Source organism: Lynx rufus, unplaced genomic scaffold (assembly GCF_022079265.1).
Source record: "Lynx rufus isolate CCGP_SWC_20201006 ecotype Redwood Valley unplaced genomic scaffold, mLynRuf1.p SCAF_6, whole genome shotgun sequence".
Lineage (NCBI taxonomy): Eukaryota > Metazoa > Chordata > Mammalia > Carnivora > Felidae > Lynx > Lynx rufus.
In genome coordinates, this window is record NW_025814878.1 from 114,349,764 (window position 1) to 114,360,563 (window position 10,800).

Here is a 10,800-nt window from a genome sequence, read left to right on the forward strand (position 1 = left end):
ATTTTTCTTTCTCTGTCTGACTTATTTCACTTTGCATAATGCCCTTGGGATCTATTCATGTTGCCACAAATGGAAAGGTTTCCTTTTTTTTTAATAGCTGAATAATATTAACATTTCATTGTATACACACACACACACACACACACACACACCAACCACAATTTCTTTACCCATCCAGCCATTAATGGACACTTGGGTTGTTTCCATGCCTTGGCTATCGTAAACAATGCTGAATCAACATGGGGTGCATATATCTTTTTGAGTTAGTGTTTTCATTTTCTTTGGATAAATACTCAAAAGTGGAGTTGGTGGATCAAATGGTAGTTCTATTTTTAACTTTTTGAGCAACCTCCACACTGGTGGTGCACTGCTGGCAGGACAGTAAATTAGTGTAGCCACTATTGAAAACAGTATGGAGGCCCTTGTATTTATTGACATCATTTTGGGATAATGTATCTTCTCCAAACAGCTTTGAAAGAGTGGCCATAATTTGAAAACAAAAGAACCTAAGGACTTGTGTATAAAGTAATTCCCTTTTACCTGATGAGTAATTTTGGGTAGAAAAACTTTGCCTTATATTTATCTGGCCATGTATGAATTTCACTATGCTTTCTTCTATTAGTGTTATTGTTTTCCTTTAACATTTATATCTTTACTGATCTGGAATTTTTCTATATGATGTGAATAAGGATACAACTTTCTTTTCCTCCAAAGAGTAGATTGATCTTCTTAATATCATTTACTAAACATTCTATTTATTCCCGGGGATTTTATTCCAAGTTTCCCTATGTTCATGCATTTGTCTCTGAATTATTTGGTCCACTGGTTTGTCAGTTCCTATGTCAGTATTATATTGTTTTAATTATTATGGCTTTCATATGTCTTAATATTTGGCAGGGCTGTTTTCCATTTCTTTATAACTTCACCTCTCTAAAAACCCCATTTTGCTCTTCTTTACTAAAATTGTCTAAGATGCTCATGGGTTTGATTTCCATGTACTTTTAGAATCACTTTATCAAATTCTCCCCAAATCCTGCTATGATTTGGTTAGGACAGCATTTAGGTTAGTGATATGTGGAGAAATTAGCTTCTTCATTAAATTAGGATGCCCCATCTGTGAATATGTCTTTTCATTTTCTGAGGTGTTCATATGGATTTTAATAAAGTTTTCCCTTTTATCCATAAAGTTCTTATACTTTTTAATGGTAACTGTTACACGTTACAGTTTTTATCGCTATTATAAATGGTTAGCAATGTTCAATTATTTTCTAACTGATTAGGAGGAGTATAGGATTTAGAATCATAAATCCTCCTTTCAAGTCATGGTTTTGGGTAAATCTGGACAGTCACCAGCCTCCCTCTGCCTCCATTTTCTCATTGTTAAGATGGAGATAGTAACATTTTTCAGGAGCTGTGGTGACAAATGATGTAGAATATCCCCTAGCTGCTCAAGTAATTTGGCTGCAGGATGAAAAGATGATGGGCTAGGTACAGCAACAGTAACCCCAAGGTTAGGGTCTGGAGCAGTGAATTTAAGGTAGAAGATGGAGTAGGAGGGCAGAGGTGAGGTGGGGCTGGGTAGAGGCGAGGTTGGACAGACTGGGAAGTAATATTAGCAATCCTGGCAGGGTGCAGGTGTGTGTAGTTTTGAGAAGACGTTGAAAGACGTCACAAATGTGGTCTCATGCTATTGGTTTTCTATTGCAAATGATTGGTGGGTTGCGCAATTTTTGAGTTTATAAAATTGAGGCTTGAGTTAAAACATCTGTCCAGAAGAGGAACCTGAGAGCTTACAGGGAGCAACATAAGGAAGTACCAAGATGTGATTTATTATTATGGTCATACTCTTAGGAACAGCGTGAGACCACATTTGTGACTTCCTTCAGTGTGTGATGCCAGTGATGTTATTGTGGTCTGTTTTTGTTTTAGCCAGGTCGGGCTCCAGATAGACCCCTGACAGCACCTCATAACATTACCAAGCTTGTGGAGTTATATGCCAGGACTGTGGTGCCAACTGCCTTGCTCTTCTGAACATGACTCCAGCCCAGTATTCAGTGCTCACCTCCAGGGGTCCTCAGATGGGGAGGACTCCCTGTCCACCATGCCCTCAATGATTTCTCTTTTCTCTTTGAAGTACAATGGCCTTATTGCTTACTTCATTTAACATAAATTCGTCTCTTTACAGATGTTTGTTCTCACTCCCCAACTGACCTAAAATCAAATGACATGGGGGCTGAATCCTTATCTTCTAGCTGGGCATTGCCTGTAATAGTCTGCACGGAAACGCTGTGGTCAGTCTACTTGTGGTGTATGGTGGCCAGCCTAGAGGGAGAGGCAGTGTGGAAGGAGAGGACTTGTGCTCCGGGCTTGGGCAGTGGCAGTAAAAAAAGGGACAGCATGTGGGTATGTGGCTGTGGCTCCCTCACTCCTTCAGTCCTGGTGCTACAGAAATAGTTATACAATCACAGTGGACAGGGCACTTGAAATGTTCTTTTGGGTTGATGGGAGGTGGGGGACACAGCTCTATGTAAAATTAGGAGGGGAGGGGAACGAAGAAGCCTCTTCGCTGAGCACAGGTCTCTGGGTTTTCTGTCCTGCTTTAGTCTAAAAAGCACCTCCAGTCTTCTCATTAATAGAGAAGTGAAATCTTCTGCATTTCCTGCTGCTGCCTCACGGGGGGTTTCACATCTCCTTTGGCTGCCAGAGTACAGACCCAGACACGAGAGGGAACTCCGTGGGGCGGGGGGCTCAGCACGCTGGCGGCCACCACCCCTGCACAGGCACGTGACCACACCGCCACCGTTCCTGTGCCCAGGCAGGCTTTGGGTAGACATTGAAGAGGATCCCAAGCCCTGGTGCCTACAAGGTTAGGCTCACTTCCTGTGTGTGTGTGTGTGTGTGTGTGTGTGTGGCGGAGAGTTTACAGTTTTGAAACTGTCAAAAGAGAAAGCAAAGAGGGGCACCTGTGTGGCTTAGTCCTTTAAGTGTCCGACTTTGGCTCAGGTCCTGATTTCATGGTCCGTGAGTTCAAGCCCCGCGTTGGGCTCTGTGCTGACAGCTCAGAGCCTGGAGGCTCATTCAGATTCTGTCTCTCCTTCGCTCTTTGCCCCTCCCCCACTCATGCTCTGTCTCTGTCTCAAAAATAAATAAACATTAAAAAAATTAAAAAAAAAAAGAAAGCAAGGAGACACAGGTTCTAAGAACAGAAGGAATTCTGAGAACAGGGAAGCTAAGACTTGGATGGATGGATTGGTTCTTCCCTTTATCTTTTTTTCAACAGAGGCTGCCACTAGCTACCTTTCTGTGGGTCATCTCAGCCCCAGGATGTAGTGAGGGTGCGGACAGGCTCGTGTGTGCACGTGTGCACCTGTGTCTGTGTTTGTGTATATGATGTGTGTGCGTGCGCGCGCGCGTGTGTGTGTGTGTATGTGTGTGTGTACCTCTAGACCTTGGGTGTGAATATTTGGATCTGTTTTCAAAACTGTAAAATGAGGACACTTAACAGGTCTTTTAAGATTATATGAGATACCATGGAAAGGGCCTACCTAGTATAGTATCTGTTTCAAAGCAGAAGATCAACAAATTTTGGACTCACTGCCCGATTTTCTGCCCATTCCAGCTCACCTGATGGCCCATTAGAGGAGGTAGAGTATAGAAGCATCTTATAATCAGGGTGGGGTTGAGAGTAAGGGTGGCTGGGAAACATGGGCAGAACTTCAATTAATCTCAACTCATTACATGAAACAAGTCTTTTGTTTCTAATATTCATCTTTGTCTTCACTTTTGGCACATGCTTCTTTTTTCTTCGCAAATATCGATAGATAAGTGTGGTGTCAAGGGGCTGTCTCTTAATCCTCTCTCATTTAGCTCATTACTAAATCAAGTCCAAGAGCTTGCAGAAACTCAGAGATGAAGAGACACAGCCCTGAAGCCTGATGGGGAGCAGAGAGAAGCTAATTTAGGGTTTTAAATTGTGATGGAAAAAGCCACCAATTGCATAGTTCACAGTGGGATAGGAGCACGAATTGAAATTTAAAATCTGTCTTTTCCTGGGGAAGAAGAAGAGAGAAGGTTTATTATATTTTTCTAGTGGCTTCATAATGCAGGGACCTGCTTGGGGACAGGTAGGACCAGAGGGAGAAAAATACATGAGAAGTTGCATTTGGGGGAGGCAGGTGAGCTTTGGGAACTGGTCCACCACCAGCTGTTTATCAAGGGTTAAGGGGAGTTGTCCTGCAGTCTGCCCAGAGATGACTCAGAGTGGTGGAGGAGAGGATTTCCTGGCTCCAAAAAGCAGAAAAGATGAGAGGAAGCTTTGCTGGCTAGAACAAAAGAAGCAATGGAATCCCAGGGAGGGATTTTCCAGGCTCTGTCTCTGACCTCTAAGGTGGAACTGTCTTGGTTTGATGCCAGATAACTCTGCACTCTTCCTGTGCCTCCTTCATCACAGCAGCCACTTGCTCTAGAAGGGCCTTCCATCATCCCATCTCCATCTCCAAATGACGGGATAGACTGAGGGTTTGTAACATCTTTCTAAGTAACCTCCCTCTAAGGGACATGAGAAGTTATCTAGTGCCAGTCTTTTGGAAGGATTTTGAAAGGAAACTGTTAAACCAATGGGCACTCCAGGCTACATATGTTTTGGGAATATTGGGATTATTCTCTCCACTGATCTAGGGAAATCTACCTACAGACTGGTCTTTCCCACCGGCAAAGAGTTCAAAGATGGAGTGGTTTAAAGCCTAGGACAGGATAAGATTTACCTGGTAACTGATGATGCTAGGCTGAAGCACTGAGCCATTTGTCTCTATGTTTGTCTCCGCCTACTTCACCGATCTGACAACTTTTAGTTTGAAACTCTGACTTAGAAGAGCTGGTAGGAACAGGTTTAGTATCTAGGGGCTGGGTGACTCCAAATCACTAATTTAGTGGGGATCGAGGAACTGGGGCAATACTGTATTCCGCGCAGGATCTGGAGATCATCTATTCAGGCTGGGGCTTCTGGAGCAGGCGAGGACCCAGGGCCCCTGGAAGAACTGGTCCAGGGGACTGAATTCCCAGTGTGTTCCTAGAGCAGAGCATGAACACACTTCTGCCATTGCTGCTAGGCCTCAGCCTGGGCTCCACCAGAGCAGGTAAGGACATTCTTTCTTGGGACCTTCCTTTCCTCTGCTCCTTTCCTCTCCTCCTTTCCTCTGCAAGGGGGTTCATTTGGATTTGGACACCCCAGGCTACAGTTTGTCTCCCTGGTATATACTCTGATAGCACTTTGTCCTTTTGTATCTTTATGACAATTTTAAAATAATTTAGCTGTATAATTATTTGTGTAACATAGATCTCTTACTGGAATGTAGGCAAGGGCAACATCTGTCTTGGTTCCTGCTGCATTCTCAGCTGCTAGCACAGTGTCTGGCACATAATATGTGTGTATGCTTCATAAATATATATGGAGTGAATATTTAATAAAATATCCAGCATACAACAAAGCTGACTCTTTCCCTTGACCCCTTTTCTCACTCAATAATTTGCCTTACTGAAGGTCTTGTCCTGGGTAAATTGTTGCATTTAAACTTGCAAATAATTTTGGGCAATTCCTGTTTCCGTACTTAGTCTCATATAAAGAGGAAATGGCATCTAAAAACTTCTCTGCTACTACCCTCTATTCCCTTACTCGGTGCTCTCAGACACTCCAGTCAGGAGCTTGGTCTGTAGCTGCTGCCTGAGGCGGGAAAGCTACGCCTCACTCACAGGATGAAACTGGAGTTGGGGCTCCCTGAAGAGGTCTCTAAGCTGCTCCCCTTCTCTGGCTTCTGTAGGTGGCTTTTTAGCCCATGTGGAAAGCACCTGTCTGTTGGATGATGATGGGACTCCAAAGGATTTCACATATTGTGTCTCCTTCAACAAGGATTTGCTGACCTGCTGGGATCCCCAAACATCCCAAATGGCCCCTTGTGAATTTGGGGTACTGAGTGTCTTGGCGAATTACCTCTCAGATTACCTCAACCAACAGGAAAGCCTACTCCAGCGCTTGTCTAATGGGCTCCAGGACTGTGCCACACATACCCAGTCCTTCTGGGGATCACTGACCCACAGGACACGTAAGAAGAGAGGGGTGTAAAGGGGCTATTTTAAGAAGCACAATTAGGAGAGGGGAGTCCAGGGAGTATCCCTCTGTAGGCAAGGGGTTTGAGATTTGGGCAGGAAAGAAGCAGAAAATGTGTGGACCTGAAATGTAGAAAGAGTGAGTGTTGACCTTCAAAGGGTTGTTGATGGGAGTGGAGCAGAGATAAAGAAGGGGAGGTGATGTTTGAGCTAATGGGGAGCTATTGAGGAGAAAGTAAACATGCTTTCCTCCAGTGCAGAGCATCTCAAAGATGCAGAGCCAAGTTCAGCCAGGAGGGTGTCAGAACAACCAGAATGCCTTTTCCCAAAATGTGCATGCCTCTTTATGCTAGGTTCTGATGTTCTAGGTCTGGGATGGGCCTGGTCATGGGGATATTTAGAAAGCCTCCCAGGGGATTTCAATATGCTTTCTTGCCCCAAAGCCCTTGCCCTGGGAATGACTTGAGATTGGTAAAAGAAAATATGAAGATCTTCATAGGAGAGAGTAATATGTCTTAACATGTGATCTCTGGACCACTTTTCTCAGAATTGCCTGGGGAAGGTGCTTGTTAAAAATACAAACCCTTGAGTGCCACTACACATCCTCTCAGTGAAAATATCTGGGGATGCAACCTAGGGAATCTGAGTTTTAACAGTTTCTTGGGTATTTATTTAAGATTTTGTTTGAAAAGCACCAAGGTAGAGGCAAGCAGGGGAGTCGCCTAGGACAACAAACTAGTAGAGAATGGCAATATTAGTAATCTCATTAACTTGGACTAGACTAATCCAAATTTAAGAGAATTAGATGCGAGTTAGGCTTGTTTCCTTAAACTCTCCAAGGAAAAATGTTGCTTGATTTAGCCACTTAATTTGTTAAATGAGATTTGAGGGCAGACATCTTTTCCTACCTTTACAAACCCCAACTTACGACTCTCGACAACAGTTAGCTTATATGCTTGAAATAAATACGACAACTTCTGAGACAGCTTGCAGTCCAGATCTGGCTTCTACTCAATGTGATCAAATGTAATTTTGGAGGAGGAAGGAAAGGAAGGGGCAGTGAAGGAATGGGAGAAGAGAAAGAGCAAAGCAGGAGTAAATTCTAACTCCTCATTTTCAAAGGGATATGTGGTGACATGGAGTGGGGGCGGGGAGGGCAGGTTGGCAAAACCACGAAGAATTGAAGTAGGAAAGAAACCAGGTTGGAGAAGAAACCAGTCTGTGGCCCTCTTTCATGACCACATTTTCCTCCTATGCAGGGCCACCAACTGTGCAGGTAGCCAAAACCACTCCTTTTAACACGAAGGAGCGTGTGATGCTGGCCTGCTACGTGTGGGGCTTCTATCCAGCTGATGTGAATATTTCATGGAGGAAGAATGGGCAGCCTGTCCTCCCTCACAGAAGTGCCCCTAAGATGGCTCAGCCCAATGGAGACTGGACGTATCAGACCGTCTCTCATTTAGCCACAACTCCCTCTTTTGGGGACACCTACACCTGCGTGGTGGATCACATCGGGGCTCTTGAGCCCATCTGCGAGGACTGGAGTAAGTGCATGGCGGGTGAGAGGAATTAGGGTTGAAGCAGAGAGCTATTGTGAGTGGATGGTTGAAAAAGGAACGGCAACATTTTGGCACAGGGAGTGACATGTGGACGGGTCCATGGTATATGGCAGGGAAGGGAGATGCTATGAATGAGAAGCGAGTCTGGAGGAACTGGTGGAGGACTGATGGCCAGAGATGGAGCAATGGGAGACAGGAATGGAAAGAGTGACTGTAGTTGTCGCCATGGTGGTATGGTTGATGTTGTGGTGCACGTGTCTGAGGGTGGGAGGGAACAGCGTGACTGTCCTGCAAAAGAGGATGTGGATTTGGTAACCATGTTTTCAGGACCCCAAATCGTGATGCAATATTTTAGGATCCTCAAATTTCAACTATTCTGTTGTCGGGTCAGGAATGGGAATTGAGGAAATAAAAAAGGTTTCAGGAGAAAGAGAAATTTCTGTTGGTGTGGGGGCAGTACTGAATTTGGCCTGCTCTGACAGGGAAGAAAAAGCCATGGCTGGCAGGCACTTTGGTTTACATGCTTGGGGCCTAATGAACAGGAACCAATCGCCACTGGATTGCAAGCCCAGGATTGGAAGTAGTTAAAGGTACCAAGAGATTTGGTATACAGATTTGGGGAAAGGGAAGAGGAAGAAATGAGGAAGAGGAAGAGGAAGAGGAAGGGTATCTACAAAGGGCCAGGGAACAGAGTCCCAGACTGGCTGCTGAGACTGGGTTCCCCCTTTGGGGAGTGCTGTCTTGCTGGGCAGCTGAGAAGGGCATGAGGAGCAGAGAGAAGAACCCACAGGCACACCTCAGTTCTCCTGGGAAAGTCTCCTTCCTAACATGCACCTGAGTTTCCTTTGGTGATGGAATGTTCATTCTAGCATGGGGAAGGAAACTGGGTGTGATGAGATTCAGAGTATGATGGGTTCCAGGAGGCAGGAGCTACGGAGTGGGATGGAGACATGTTCTGGAAATCTGGATGTGGACAGGAGGAGACACATCGGTATCGGATAACTCATGGAATGGGATCATTGAGAGTTAACAAAGGTGGAAAGACATTTTAATAGACAAATACTCAGGTAGAACACATAAGGGAGTAAACGTTGTCACCATGGGGTAAATGGAGAAGGGATTGAGGAATACTTTATTCTTTGGTGAGAGGGCCTGTGGGGGTGAAGGAAGGAAAAAAGACGCCTTGAGAGGTCCCACTGTATTAGAGAGGACCGAGTAGCTAGAGTGATAACTCTGGTGACAGGGGTCCCCCAGGGCTACTCTAGGAGTGGAGAGCTACAGGATGGGGGTTTTGAGGAAGGTCTGTTTCCTTGGGAGTAGGTTGGTGTGAGCTAGATCCTTGGCTTTGGGATAAAGCACCTTTGAACCTGCTAGGTACAGGTCACACTAAATTAAGTTTGCTCTGGGAATGAGCGACAGATTGGTTCTAGTAAGTTTCTATTTTTTGCAGCACCTGGGCTGTCCCCGATGCAGACACTGAAGGTTTCGGTGGCTGCAGTGACTCTGGGCCTGGGCCTCATCATTTTCTCTCTTGGTTTGCTCAGCTGGCGGAAAGCTAGCTCCTCTGGTGAGTGCTGCACCTAATCTCCTGTTGTCAGTCTTGCTCCCAATTTCTGCTCACTCTCCGTTTGTGACTGGTCCTCCCATTGCTACCCCATTTGCCGTGAGTATTGCCAGAGACTTTTATCCACAGACTGACCTCTAATCAAATATTTTCTTCTCCTAGGCTACATTTTCCTCCCTGGGTCCAGTTATCCAGAAGGTAACATCTCTATTGGTCTGTTTGCCTACTGGTCCTTTGGAGGGGTGAGAGTTCACTGGGATCAGCTTTTGGGCTCAGCTAATGGTGCTTATCACAGGGTTGAATTTCCACCAGCATGTTGCCAAGAGCATAATTTAAACTGCCATTGTTAGGATTGGGAACAGGAAAGAGGAATGCCTACACCCCTGTCTTCTATTCAGTGGAGCATCTATGGGGACACAACTGAAAGTGGCTTTGTAGTATTAGTCCTTGGTGATCTAGAATTTTCAGTATCACTGTATTATGGGCTCTGGCATGGATGGTTATAGAGACCGATGATGGGGTCAAGTTGGTTTAAAGTCTTATTATGGCCTTTTTATTTCTTCTGCAGGTCAACACATCTCCTAGAGGCAGGGTCCTACAACTTCCGCTCCAAGGGAGGAGGAGATTCAAACTCTTAGTGATGCTGCTGTGTCCCCTCAACATCCTCAGACCCTCCAAATTTTCTTGGATCCTATGGTTTCTCCACCCAGATCTTTGAACTTCCCAGCCCACCCCATGTAAACCTTAGTGAGTTGGGGAAACTCGTTCCTGGGAATATTCTGTAACCAAGTTAACATCCAAGGCTATGTTTCTGGGGCAAATGCAGTCTGGGGAGGAAGGTTAAAGGCCCTTGTGGGGCCCACACTGTGCCATGGGGGCCAGTGAGTCACTGGTGATCATGTCTGAGGAATAAACTCTGGTGGAAATAAGGTTTTTCTATGCTTTTTCCTGAGGCCCTGGGGAGGCACCACAAGCAGAGTTATGGATCGGGTGAATTCTTTCCTATTTGAGTGGAGGAGTCAGTGCCTCCTTCTAATTATTCCCTTTAGACATAACAGAATGGGGGCAGTTTTCTGATACATAATTCATAAGAAGAAATTAAACCGTGGTTGGATGGAGTCACAGAATAAGGGAGAGGCAGGGAATTGACAGTTGACTGACCTCATAAGGGATCTTAGGAGGATTGAATGACTTCATACTTGCGGACGGCTAAGAACATTGCTGGCACATGCCGAGCCCATGGTAGTGATGTTAGTTATTACCTGTTACTCACCTTTCTGGCCCAAGCATTGTATCAAGTGCTTTACATGCATTATTTCATTTTGTCCTCATCACAACCCTGATGCAGATCCTCAGATAGAACTTGGGGCAGAGTTCAACTCCAGATGGGAGCTCTGGGCAGTTATTTCTTCCATACCCTAAGCAGGGAAGGGCCCATAGCTCAAGTACTTATTTAGGTCCTGGGCTAAGTGCTTTGTGTTTTTATCTCATTAATTTCTCACAATAACCCTAGAAGGAAAAGATTGTCTCCTTCTGTGTCACAGATGAAGAAAGCAAGATTCAGGGGTTAAATAG

General features: G+C 45.1%; 1 protein-coding gene across 1 annotated transcript; it reads left to right on the forward strand.

Moving 5' to 3' along the window:
• Positions 1 to 1,319: 1,319 nt before the first annotated feature.
• Positions 1,320 to 10,154, forward strand: LOC124528621 (HLA class II histocompatibility antigen, DM beta chain). The gene is made up of 7 exons (XM_047102319.1): positions 1,320 to 2,866; positions 4,970 to 5,135; positions 5,817 to 6,098; positions 7,362 to 7,646; positions 9,112 to 9,228; positions 9,388 to 9,423; positions 9,794 to 10,154. Exons 2-7 carry the CDS (start codon positions 5,081 to 5,083, stop codon positions 9,808 to 9,810), a joined length of 792 nt encoding a protein of 263 aa, XP_046958275.1. The 5' UTR covers positions 1,320 to 2,866; positions 4,970 to 5,080; the 3' UTR covers positions 9,811 to 10,154.
• The last annotated feature ends 646 nt before the right edge of the window (positions 10,155 to 10,800 follow it).